Source organism: Ambystoma mexicanum, chromosome 8, assembly GCF_040938575.1.
Source record: "Ambystoma mexicanum isolate Mex_15411 chromosome 8, UKY_AmexF1_1, whole genome shotgun sequence".
Taxonomy (NCBI): Eukaryota; Metazoa; Chordata; class Amphibia; order Caudata; family Ambystomatidae; genus Ambystoma; species Ambystoma mexicanum.
The window spans coordinates 1,091,653,280-1,091,666,854 of NC_090929.1; the positions used below are offsets into that span (position 1 = coordinate 1,091,653,280).

A 13,575-nucleotide genomic window follows, 5' to 3' on the forward strand; every position below is an offset into this window, starting at 1 on the left:
TGCCACAAGATTTCTCTATTCACCCTGTCGAAGGCTTGTACCAAGTCTAGTCTACAAAGATTAGACCTATTTCTTTTTTGCCTTCAAGTGCTTTTGCCTTCAAAGCCCTTTTCAGGAGGATGTTTACTGAAGTTCCCAGTCCACGTACAAACCCCACCTGTATGGGGTCGTAATTATCAGAAGCCAGTGTCCAGTCTTGAAAGCCCTCCAGGGCTAAGGAACCAAAGATTTTGCCTATGGTATCCAATAGGGCAATTGGGCAATATTGTTTTGGGTCGTTCTTGTCTACCCTTTTAAAGATTGGGACTACGTTGGCGTTTTTCCATGTTGAGGGGATAGCTCTACAAGCTACACAATCCTGGAAAATGTCACTTATCAAAGAAGCTCATGCATCTGGGTGCTGTTTCAGTTTATAGTTTGTGAGCCCATCTGGGCCCAGGGCTCGAGTTATTTAATTTTCTGATCTTGTCTTCTGTGGTTTGCTTATCACAGGTGATGTTCCAGCGTACTTTAGTAGACAGCAATACCAACGGGCATGTGGTTCCCAAGGATTTGTATAAATCTTCAAAGGGCGTAACCCATGTTTGTTCAGCCACATTGTCGAGTGTTGTTGGTTCATTTCCTCCTGGCACAATCAAGGACAAGAAGGCCTGGCAGTTTTTGCTACTCAAGAGTGCGCAACATTGCTTCTGAATCTGCTTGATATAAAAAATAAAAAAAAATATGCTGCTGAATCAAGGCTTTGTAGCTTTTTTTCCTCCTTTTGCTTTAATTATTAATGCTGGATTTTTAGTTTTTTTTCACCATACGCTTGCATCGCCTTACCATTCGCTTTTTGGCTACTAGCAATTTGTTGTACACATGTAGCTACGGTTCCATGGTGTCAGAGTTCTGTTGTTTATTGACATTATGTACTTTAAGGAAAGGCTGGTACGGTAGGACCTCAGTGGCTCTTTTTTTGACACTTTTCCTTTGCTTGTCGATAGTCGGATGTCAAAGAGAATTTCGTTTTCTTTTAGTCTAAGGCGTGTGTTCCCATTACAAGGTTCCAGTGAGTTGCTAGGAGATTATGGTCACTATTTAAAGTTCTTGCAACTTCAAAATTTTTGATCTGATCTAGGAATTTCCTAGAGAGGCACGTGTGATCTATCATGAGACCCACTCCTTTCCCTTCCCATGTCGGAATTGATGGTGTTTGTTTGTTTTTTATTTTGTGAAGATTGTGCAAATCATAAGCGTCCATTGGCAGATTTCATTTTCTGCCCCTTACGTGTGAATGCACTTTCGACTAGAGGTATACTTCCTTTACCCCCTCTGTTGTGCACACTGCATTTAGGTCACCCGTGATTGTGTGAAAGTTTGCATTTGAATCTGGTGCAAGTTTCTGAAGGTGGTTTTGTCGGGGGGAAAGACTCGATTAGAGCTGAAGGTCCCAAATCTTTTATAATAGCTCCGTTCACCCTAGATTTCTTTTGTACAGGTTCCGACTTTTGTGGCTGCAAGTCTGGGGGCAGACATTCCTATTCAGTGCCCAATCTTCCGTTGATTTGGGTTGGTACCAATGGTTCTGTTTGGGTACCGGCTGAAGTGGCCGCTTTGGCGTTCTGTTCAGATGGGTCTCGTGCTGTTTGAGTAGCACTTGTTGCTATTAGTACTTTTGAATATAATTTTTTTTCTTGATTTTTCGCCTCAATGTAGCCCTCCAGGTGGGTTATTTTTGAGTGCATTGATGACATTATTGCTGTGTTGTCTTTGAGGGTTTCATTCATAGCCTCATATAATTTACAAAAAGGGGCCAGCGCAATTGTAACCGTTGACATGATTGTCAATAAGTCGACTTTTTTTTAGAACGGGTGTCTCGAGGGGCTGGAGTACAAATGTTGCTTAGCCGTCTCCTTGGTGGAGTCCTCTCCAGCGTCAGTCCATGCTTAAGAGTTCATTACAAATGTTTTTTTTTTTTTTTTTCAATTCTTGCAGGGGGTTAGTTTTCTGTAGATCCTCTTTTACAGACACATTTAGCGATACTGACCCATTTTTAGACCCCTTTGTTGTCATTGTCGTTTCAGACTCTTGTGTCTGGAGGCTACTATCGATACATAAGGTAGGTGTTGGATCTATAAGAGTCCGATATTGATGGAGATGGTCTTTCATTATTTATTGCCTCTTTTTCAAGAATATTAGTGAGGGATTATCTGGGGGGGAGGGGGTGGTCAGTTGATGTACTTTCATTGACTTGTTCCCACCTGTCTCCTTCCGATATAGTTTTAGGGGGCATTCTAGCAATTAAGTTGGAAAACCCACTTCCAATGCTGTTAATTTAAGCGAAAATCCTTCTATAGAGTTTAATATTGTGTCTAAATTAGCCTCAGTCCTGGTTTGGTCATTCCTTAAGAGTATATCAGCAAAGGAGCATTTTTGCATATTTTGTCACCCCCAGGTTAGAATAACCTGTAACCCTCGCGCTAGTCTGGGAGCCTTGACATCTCCACAAGGTGTTAGTCTGTGGGGACCCTTGTCCGACGGCGATGCTAGTAATGCTGGTCTGTTAGTAAAGCTGAATGCAAAAGTTTGCAAGATCCCAAAGTGTGTCGCAGAAGTTCACCACAGCCCAACAGCAAGCACTTGCAGGCACTTCCTTCGCCAAGGCGGGACTGGCGCACGCCTCTATCAAGGTGCATCTGGCGGGTATCTCCGGCTACACCAGGTTTCCAGGAAGATCTTCTCGAAGGACTGTTTCTATCTTTCCTGCCGGTGAAGGCTCCTGTCCCGGCGTGGGAACACAACGTGGTGCTGACGAGGCTCATGGGGGGGGCCCCCTTTGAGCCCATGCAACAGGCCCCTCTCAAGTTCTTCTTGTGTAAATCTGCTTTCCTTGTGGCCATCACCTCTGCTAGGCGGGTGGATGAGATACAAGCCCGATCCTGCAAACAGCCATATTCACGAATAGAGGGGGGTGCTGCGGACGCGCCCCTCCTTCATCCGGAAGGTTCTGTCAGAATGCCACCTCAACAAGCCTGTGGTGTTGCCTGTGTTTTTCCCAAAGCCTTCGTCACCTGCTGAAAAGGCCTTGCACTCGCTAGACATTGCTTGTGCTCTGAAGTTCTACATGGCATGTGCAAAGAGTTTTCGGAAGACTTCTCAACTGTTCACTTTGGTCCTGTTAACCGTGGGAAGGCCTGGTCCAAGGCTTCCATCTCAAGGTGGCTCTCCGGCTGCATCACGCACTGTCATTGGTTGGCGAATCGACCGCTGTCCGAGAGCCCACTCCACCAGAATGATCGCTGCAACATGCGTTTCTGTCTGGTGTGCCTCTGCTGGACATCTACAGGGCTGCTAGGTGGAGGTCCACGCACACCTTCACAAAGTTCTGTGTGGACAAGGAGTCCAGAGTTGGCCAAGCAGTGCTGCGCAACCTGTTCGCTTGAGGTGAGCCTGTTCCAGAGGTAAGAGTAATTGCTTCTGTTGAGCCTTGCCACCTCCCATGGTTGTGTAATGTTGTACTGCTATGTATTCTTTATACTCCTACGTCACGTCCCCTTTCCTCCATACTTTAAGTGCATTTCGTCCTGTGGGACGGGACCGGAGCACTTTTGTAAAAAAGCATCAAATTGAAAACTGTGTCCTTCTCTTTTTACACGGGGTTCCGCACGCGGCCGTAACCCCGCCCTCCTTAGCTCCGCCTTTCGTATCGCCCTTCAGTCCTTTTCGCGGCACAGTCGGGGGCTGGACGCACTTGCGTCACCGGAAGACCTTTTTCCTTTCCGTTGTCCTTCTCCTGCTCCGGTTCTGCAGTCACGTAGTCCTCCGTCTATGCCGGATCGTTTGGGATTTGCTACTTGTTCCTCTTGAGAACTTTGCTTCGCTAGGGCATTCTCTCTGCTTGGAGTGTCTGGGACCGGATCACTGGGGACTCGTGTTTCTTCTGTGACTCCCTTTCGGTCCGGGCACTTCATCGCTGTCTTCGTTGGTGGGAGGAGATCTTCCAGAAGGTTGCTCCATCGCATTTCCAACTCTTCATCGATGGAAAGAAGAGACTCCCAGTAAGTTCCTTACTTTTCAGGGCACCCAGGCCGGGGGACTGCTTCCTGGAGTCCTCCAGGTCCGGGATGGCCTACAGGTCCGGGATGGCCCTCAAAAGCTCTGCTACCAGGGTTTTCCCTGAGATGCTTCGCAGGTCTAATAGGTGTACCAGTGTTTTCTCCGAGGGTTTCCGCGAGGGGCCTGCCTATACTGGATCAAGATCCGATGTTCACCGATCAGGTGCTAATAGGCAGCATAGTCGTGCTGAGGCGTTGGGTACCGGAGTTCGCTCCGAGGGCTCCTTGTCAGGAGCTTCCCACACAGACACAGGGTGTGCCCTGAGGCTTTCAGTACCGAACCACGGTTCGAGGCCCCTCTTAAAAAGGCTAAGGTGTATACCAACAAAACTGAGAGGCCTGTTAAGACCTTGTTTGTGAGGTGGATTCTTCAACTTTCCCATGCTTGCGGAGTCACTGGTTCTGTTGAAGGGGCACAGGGAGAGGTCGTCGACTGTAACTCCTCTGTTACCGGCATTGCTGAGGTTCCTCCTCTGTAGGCTAATTCAAGGGACAGGATGTCCAGTAAACATCCAAGGCCCCATGGTACCGGCTCTGCCGAGGATCCTTGTGTCAAGGCTAAAATTTAAGTCCAGTCCCCTGACCAGTCTGTGGAGTCAACTGCCTCATCTACACGTGATGCAGTTCTCCTCAGATGTTCACAAAATGGCTGGCCTTCCCGCGTGGTCTACGGCGTGCATTTTGGATTCTTCCCTCACACACACACGCTATCGATGGCAGGTGCTGGGAATCTTCTTTTCGGTGGACAACCTTTTCCAAGCAACAGTATGAATCTGTTCTGCCCCTCCTATGACTGGCGTACTCGGATGCCACTACCGCATACGGTCTGCTTCCTGTCAGCCTCTTCGTCAGAGGATCATTTTTCGGGATGTTTCAGAATCTTACGCACTCTGACCCCATGAGGGAGTACTTTAAAAGCTTTTCTTGTAGCTCTGTCACCAGGGTTTCCCCTGAGGTGCCCTAAGGGCCTAACAGGCGCACCAGAGATTCCTCTGAGGGTTCCGACGGACCTGCCAGTACCGGACATTGTTCCGAAGTTCACCATCACGGTGCTAAAGTTAAGCCCAGTTTGACTGGGTGCTGGGATACCAGGGTTCACCCTGAGGTCTCCGTTTCTGGAGCTTTCCCCGCTGTAACCAGGTTGAAACCTGAGGTTCCTCTTGTGGAGGCTAAAGTCTTTACCGAGTCCCGACTCGAGGCCCCTTTTAAGGGAGCTTTACGTACCGGGTTGAAACCTGAGGTTCCTCTTGTGGAGGCCAAAATCTATATCGACAGATCTGAGAGGCCCTCTCAGAGGGACTTGAAGGTGAGGTATTGTCCTCAACCAACCCACGCTCGGGGTCGAGGTGATACCAGTTCTGTGGAGGGGGGGTCACGGACCACATTCCCTGTGGTACCGGCTTGTCCAAGGTTCCTCCGTTGGAGGCTAATTTTGAGAATGGTTCGAAGACGTCGACTAAGCAACCGAGACCACCCGGTACCAGCTCTGCCAAGGTTCTTTGTAAGGCTAAAGTGTTTCTTAAGTCCCCTGACCCCCCTGAGGGGACAGTTGCCTTATTTCTCCTATGACGCAGAGTTCTCTTCAGGTGTTGACTAATTGTCGGCCCAGCCTCCTTGGTCCACGGCAGCCATTTTGGATACCTACCTTACACCAACTTTAATGTCAACTGGTGCTGGGAGCTTTTCCTTTGGGGCCGAGCAGTTTTCCACGCTATGTGGACAACAGGGACCCGTTTGTTGGTCCTGGCGACAGCTTCCGCTAAGGCCCCTTGTACACGGAGGTTAGGGTCTCAGACTCTGTACTTCTCTGGGATCAGGGGATATCAGGGTCGCCGTGCATACCGATATGAAACTCCTGTTGGTAGCCCCGCCTCAAGCGGCAAGGTGGTTGGTTTTTCTCTCCGCCATCAGCCTCCTCTACAGGGACAGGAAATCTCCCTTCTGACAAATCATCAAATTATATTTTTTTTTTCGTCACACTACACTTAGGTGAGAGGACGAATCTCGTCTCATCTGGAGGCATGGCAAACCATCACACAAGTCTGGTGGGGTTTGTCCATCGTTTAGGCAGGTTTTTGCTTGCCCTTTCATCCTACCCCACCCTTCAAACCTCTTACGACAGATTGGGATGCTCTCCCTCCGAGCAGAGGTACAGAAACTTCTATACCTCAGAGCCGGGGAACCTGTTCCCCTCATGGAGCAAGGGAGGGGCTAGTACTGCTGTCCTTTCACAGTGCTCAACCAGGCTGGCCTGCGCACTCTCTTCGATCTTTCTGAGAGAAATTCAAGTTGAACATGCCCTGCCAAATAAAGTCCTTTCTTCGGAAGGGCGATTGGCTCAGTGTGTTGTCTTCCAGGATGCTTAAATTACATTCTGACTGGAGCCCGGATATGAAATATCTACGGTTCTCCGTGGGAGCAGAACACTTCAGATTCAGGTACTCTTTTTGGTCTCGGCTCAACGAGACACACCGGAAACTACTCTGAGGGGCCCTGCAGCGGTCTCCCAATACCAGATCATCTTCTAAGGTTCCTCATTTGGGGCTAACGCTGACCCCAGTTCAGCTGTGGCTTTGGATACCAGGGTTCGCCCTGAGACTTCTCCATCTGGAGCCAACTGTACAGAGTCTTGGCTGGAGGCCCCTCTCGAGGTCACTATAAGACCAGGGTTAAACCTGAGGTTCCCCCTACTTGGGGCTAAATTGGTCACCAACAGAATGGAGTCCCTCATCGAGGGTCCTGGCTGTAAGGTATATCCCTAAACCCTGTCGCGTGCGGCCGTGATAGTAACAATTCTGTTGAGGGGGTGAAGGAAGGCAGTGCCGTACCACGGATCTTCCTGTACCGGCTCTGCTGAGGATCCTCCACTATAGGCTAATTCAGGGGAAGCCCCTGACGTGTCTAGTTAAACACCCTAGATCTGCTAGTACCAGCTTTGCCGAGGTTCCTTGTTCAAGGCTAGAATGGCACTCAAGGCCCCTGATTCCCCTGGGGAGACTATTGCTTCACTTGCTCCTGTGACGCAGTTCGCCCCTGGTGTGTGATGATGGTGGCCCAACCTCTGCGGGCTACAGCGGCCTTTTTGAATACCTCTCTTAAAGTGAGGTTTTACATCAACAAGCAGGGCGACAGACTCTCCTCTCCTTGTGGATCTTGTCATGGAAATTTGGGCTGAGCCATCCAATATATTGTTTGCCTCCAGGCTCCACACATCCCGGGTCACCTCAATGTGACCGCAGATTAATTCAGGCACCAGTCGGCATCGGTTACGAGTGTGAGATGAACAGCAATATCATCTCCAACTTTTCCAGCAATGGGGCACGCCAGAGGTGGTCCTCTTTGCAGCTCGTGGGTCAACATGAAAGCTTATACTTTCCCCTCTTTGTGAAACATTATTGCTTAGACCTGAGCTCTAGGGATGATGCTCAGTTCGGGCAAGCTGTTCTCAAAACCTCTTTCAGTAAAGGAGTTCCATCCACCCATTTTTCTGTAAGGAGTGCTTGGTAGTCTCCCAATAGTATGGAGGAAAGGGGACAGGACGTAGGAGTATATGTTACTCACCGTAGTGACTACCTTAATCCTAGTCCATAGTGCCCTTTCCTCCATACGCCCGCCCGCATTCATAATTAGTATTCTCTATTATTGCTTAAATGGACCTGGCGATAGAAAAGGACTGAAGGGTGATGCGCAGGGCGGAGCTAAGGAGGGCGGGGGTTACAGCCGCGTGCGGTACCCCATGTAAAAAGAGAAGGACGACACGTTTTTCAATGTGATGCTTTTTTACAAAAGTGGTCCGGTCCCGTCACACAGGACGGAATGCCCCAAAGTATGGATGAAACGAGACTATGGAAAAGGAGTAAGGTAGTCACTACGGTGAGTAACTTTGTTATTCATGAGCATGTGAATCCATGCCAGACCTCATGCTCGAGAAGGAACACGTTACTTACCTGTAACTATTGTTCTCCAGCATGGGTCTGGAATGGATTCACATGTGAACCCTTCTTCCTACCCCTCTGAAGCTCTTCTTGGTCATACTGCCACTGTACATTCTTACCAAATCTGAAGATGGCTGCCAGAGGTAGGGCTTAGGGAGAGGACTGTCATTGGCTGGGGGCAGTATGACCCAGAGTACAGTGATTGGCTTAGAGGAGAAATACAGTTTGTAAGTGAAAGTGAAACTTCTGTTTTTTTTTTTTTATTTACTGAGGCTTCCCGGCCTGACGTCAGGGTGTATTCATGAGCATGTTAATTCAGGCCAGACCCATGCTGGAGAACAATAGTTACAGGTTAGTAACTTGTTCCATACGTTTTTATGGATTTCTAATGTATATGTTTATACTAAGACCAAACATTTTAATTTAAAATAAGCAAACTGATGTGGGTTGCATGGGAAAGGAGGACTTGGGTAGAAGTTCCTGTATGCGAAAATAAAGCTGAAGAGTCAAGAAAGACCAGCAGAGAGAGAGCAACAATTTGGAGAGCCTCGTCAAATGAGACATGGGAAAAATGTCTGCTTGGTAGGTGGAGTTGGCAGCAGAGCTTTTCTGTATTTCTGCTGCGTCATGTGCCTGCTGCCCATTCCCCACCAGGAGCTAATTTTAATCCTCAAGCCAACTCGTACCATTCCAACTTAGGTGCGTGTTTGGTAATGTGTATATTGGAGCATTAAGGCACATTTAGACATTTAATGCATAATGGATCATGGGGAGAAATGTATAGATAGGATCTAATGTGGAATTTCATGCCCAGTACCTAGGAGCTACTTGAAGCCCTGCTCTGCAAATCTTTATTTCGTGTCTACGTTACCCCCGCAGAAGTATGGGGATGTTTTAAATGCATGAATGTAAGTAATATCCCCTGCTGTAAGTTTCACTAAACCTAACATGGATAAAATCGTTGAATAGAAAATACATGTGCTTGACTTTTTTTGTATATGCTATGCACTGTACATTTACATTCAGTTTTTAGTTCATCAATATTGTAGGCCTTTGAGTTGATGTCCCTCTGTCTATTCATACTAAAGACTATATTTCAAAGAACTTAATTATTTTATAATAGTTTGGCACTGTCAGCATTTCTGTCATTGCACTTGCACAGTTAACTTTTATTTATTTCATTTTAGAAATATCCAATTGTTTGGCAGGGTCTTCTGGCCTTGAAGAATGATACAGCTGCTGTGCAGCTTCACTTTGTCTCTGGAAACAATGTCCTTGCGCACAGGTCTTTACCAGCTCCTGAGGGAGGTCCTCCATTGAGAATCGCCCAGCGGATGAGACTGGAGGTTTCACAGCTAGAAGGTGTAGCACGCAGAATGATGGTAACATTGTTTTTCATCTAGTTTGATTAACAACTACACTGTTACGCACACATTTTAATGGACCTTCTCTTTTTCAGGTGGAGAGTGACTACTGTCTTTTACTAGCATTACCATGCGGTCGTGATCAGGAAGATGTGGTGAATCAAACAGAGTCACTTAAAGCGGCTTTCATCACCTATCTACAAGCTAAGCAGGCAGCGGGCATTATAAATGTTCCGAATCCTGGTTCTAATCAGGTGTGTACATAGTGGTAATGTAGGTTGTGAAACTGTGATGGTGTCTATTATTAGGCTTCTTTGTGGATAATGTAAGTTCTAGCAATTAAGGGAAATCCCCCCTCCCCTGCTCCTATGTCACATTTCTTTTCCTCCCTATTTATGTGGGTCCCTAGGCAGATCCGACTAGAGCATTTTGCACAGTAAAAGATCCTAATTGGAGTGGCACAGCAGTGGTGCATGTTTGTAGGCAACCTGCCGCCCACACCCAAAGGGACACATTAATCAAATTGGAAGTATATTTTTTTCTAATCTTTTCCTTTTATGGATTACCAAGGCATGTCACGTGCCTCTTTTTAAGGCAGTTATTCTACACCGCTCAGAGGGACCGACAACCAATAACCTCAATGCAGCGCTGACACACCTGAAAGAAAAGGAAGCCAAACCTCTCTTAATGTAGGTAATGTGAACAGAACATCTAAAGGTCCTGCAAAAAGGGATACAGGTGCTCATCCTGAAGGGAGCAATACAAGAAGTACCAAAGAAACCGGTAAACACTGGAAATATAATACCCTGTTTATTTTATGGTACCCTAAAAGGATTAGACTGAGACCATTGCTAGATCTAAGACCTACAAACAAATATCTAAAACCACAAAGATTCAAGAGGACACACCTACTGGAGGACCTACCTCTGCTTGAAAAAAAAAAGGAAACTTCATGGCATTGGATATGAAAGATGCATACTTTTATATTTCAATGTTCCAAGGTCATTGAAAATACTTCTGCTAAACAAACCTTACCAATTCAAAGTCCTACCTTTTGGAATTGTATTGGCAACTTGTGTATTTAAGGTAGTCGCAGTGCACCTGCGCTGCAAAAAATCCCAATGTGTGCCTATATAGACGATTGGCTAATAACATGGAAGAATGCACAGGAGTGTACAGCACACAAATAGCACACCATAGATCTGCTACACAGTCTAGGGTTCTCAATAAACTGAGAAGTTCAGCCTCATACCAAGCAGGCTGAAAGTGTTTCTTGGGGCAGTCTTAACCAACCAAACTGCTACAGCCGATCTAAAGAGTACAGGCTTTACAAACACTCATTCCACAATTCTCAAGGCAGGTCAGATGCGAACTGTCCAACATTTTCTGGCTCCTAGGAGTTGGGTAAGAATGTCTTTGCAAGGATCAATCTTCCTGACCTGTGTCAACCCCAGAACTTTTTGCTTTTACTGGTGGATTATTTTTCCTTATACCTCTGAGTGGAAACCTTTTCCCGCCCTCTCTTTTTATGGGTGTCATTTTTAAGATTCTCCGTAGTGTCCCTTAAAGGTTATCCTCTTTTGGCAATAAGTGCCTTGTGTAGCTGAGTTGCCCTAGGGGCTCCCCTTTTAACCTTCTCTGGCTAACCTTGTGCAAACTACAGTTCCCAAGAGTAGAAAGTATCTCTGGATCCCTTTTACATTTTATTAGGGGAGACCATCACCGCCCCCCCACCCCCACCTTATGTGGAGTGCTGGGGAAATATTGATTTTACAAGGACAAACTTACCTTTGATGGCTGGTGGCAGTGAACCTTTTTTATTAATTCATTGCACCTTTACAGCGGGCTGTTTGCTAATTTTACCAAAATGGCCCGCCTTGTTTTATCGCCATTTTAGTTTTCCTTGTCCTTTCTTGTTCCTTCCCCTGACAACCAGGGTGTGAAATTCCTTTGTGTGCTTTTTATCTTCGGCGGGAGTCCCTGCCCAGGCTCCAAAGTATCTGTGAAGGTAGGAAGAGATGGAGTAGTCCAAAACTCTGCAGCCTTTGTCTTCCAGCATGACACTGAGATTCCAGTTCGAACTGGGGGCCTGGCTGTCTGCAAAGGATTGTCAACCCCCCAAGTTTGAATGTTGCAAGGTGTTAGGCAAAGTTTGTATGCAGTACCCTTTGGGAACACTATACACAACTATGACTACAGGTGTAAGCAAACCAACCTTTGGTATAAGTCTGTACTACACAGTTTTGGTAGCGTGTTGAGCAACCAGGCATATCTCAAGAGCGGAAATGTGAGCAGTAATGATGTTACACAGAGGTCTACAATCACAGGTGTTCAAATAAACAGCTACACTCAAGGGTTCTTTGATAAATTCTTTTTAATTTATTTATCCGTCAGTTATAAAACATTCATTAGAAGGAGGCAATTAAATAATAAAACACAAATGTACTTCAATACTGCTTCTGAATACTTTTCAAGAGGAGTAAAAGGCAACGGTTATTAGAACATAAAAGGTTACGATTATTCTTAGGCAGTGTAGATATTTTGAGTTCACCAGAAGAGTCAATTCAATAGGCTAGGCCAAAGTCAATGAGCTAAAGTCTTGGATAGGATAAAGCAGTTCTTGTAGTTAAACCGAAAAATCTTTGCACATGTTCTTAGGAGTAGTTTGTAAAAAGAATCATCATATGTTGGGTCACAAGATGATTAGGCCTGTGATTTGCCAAAGTTTCAAGCACTTTCGCATTGAGAGTTAAGTTCTCTCCATCTTGTTTTACAGTACCTTAAAATGAAGAAAAAGATGCAGCTGATGACTTCTGTTCCTGCAGATCTCGCTGTTCCTGGGCCTCAGTCGTGGGGACAAGAGGGAGGACGTCGGGGGGACTCCTGCACTGGGACTGGTCAAAGCTTGCAACTGGCAAACTTCAATTTCGGTGGCTTTCACATTTCAGCTACCGCACTGGTAAACGCTGTTCCTGGCTGTCAAGGTGGACTGTCATTGCTTCTGAGGTCCTGCATTCAGCTGAGGAGGGTCAGGCTCAGTCGGTCCGACGTTGTCGGAGTCCGGAAGATCTTCCAAGCGCTTTAGGCCAGCTTACAAGTAACGCACACAATCTGGTGTCCTTCTCCCTGGCTATACGGTTTCCTGCAGCACTCTGAGGAAATGCAACCAGCTTCGAGATTGGTGTTCAGGTGGCTTACTTGGGGAGTTGATTGGTCCTACCAACTCAAAGGGAGAAGTCGTCCTTACAGGGCTTCTCTGTCGATGTGAACTTGGCAATTCAGACCAGCAGCAGGGCTTCACCAGGCAAACCAACGGTCCAGGAGTTGCAGCAGCCGTCCTCTTCAAGTTCTTCTTCTGTTCCTTCATTCGAGTGGTCGACTCTGCCTTCCAAGCCAAGACACTAGCCTTGTATTCAGTTCTCTCCCATTCATTCCACCCTAGCTGCCACTCATCCAGCAGGTTGGCTGTCCTTGCCGGACAGTCAGCCAGCCAGCCAATCATCAGAGTGTATTTGGATCTCTTAGGAGACTAAGCACAGGGAGTTGTGGGCACCTCCCTCACTTCCTGCTCACCCCAGACACTCTGGAGCCAGAGGCAGTCCTCACTCCTGATGCCCACCAAAGGCGATTGAACAAAGAGACCAAACCTGGTTTGGCGCACAGAGAAACTCTAGAAGGACCTTTCCACAAAGAAATAGCGAAAAAAGAAGATCGGGACCTGTTTTAACAAAGGGGTCTCAGACGCCATCTTGAAAAACATGGCTCCCGCGATGTAACGTTACCGGAGCTACGAATAGTTTGCGGGCGGGTATAATCATAGTAGTTCGTTGTAAAGCCACTGCCACCAGCCGTTCTGAGAGGAAAGGGTAACATTGACCGTTACATGAGTATCTAGACACAGGGGATACTAAGTAACCCCTCCACCACTCTATTGTAAGACAGGTTGTGCTGGGTCTGGGAATTTAAAGACTAGTAAAGTCAATTTCACTTTACTTACTCTGGGAAACAGTAGTTTATCCCAGAGAAGGTATTTATACCTTGTGAAAGCCTGAAAGGCTTCCCTGTGCCACTGCGCTGAGGGTGCTGTGTGACACAAATGAAAAGATGATGCTTATGCAGTTGATTAGACTCCATAACCAAAGAAAACAAACACAGAAAACACATTGAATTAAAAAGTTC

At 46.7% G+C, this 13,575-nt stretch overlaps 1 protein-coding gene across 2 annotated transcripts in view; it reads left to right on the forward strand.

Annotated features, from left to right (window-relative positions):
• SPEN (spen family transcriptional repressor) overlaps positions 1 to 13,575 on the forward strand; it is a 633,803-nt gene that overhangs the window by 587,516 nt on the left and 32,712 nt on the right. For both annotated transcript variants that reach the window (XM_069611090.1, XM_069611091.1), the window contains 2 exons: positions 9,220 to 9,414; positions 9,492 to 9,650. In XM_069611090.1, the coding sequence (XP_069467191.1) occupies positions 9,220 to 9,414; positions 9,492 to 9,650 (354 nt within the window). The remainder of the gene's footprint in view (positions 1 to 9,219; positions 9,415 to 9,491; positions 9,651 to 13,575) is intronic.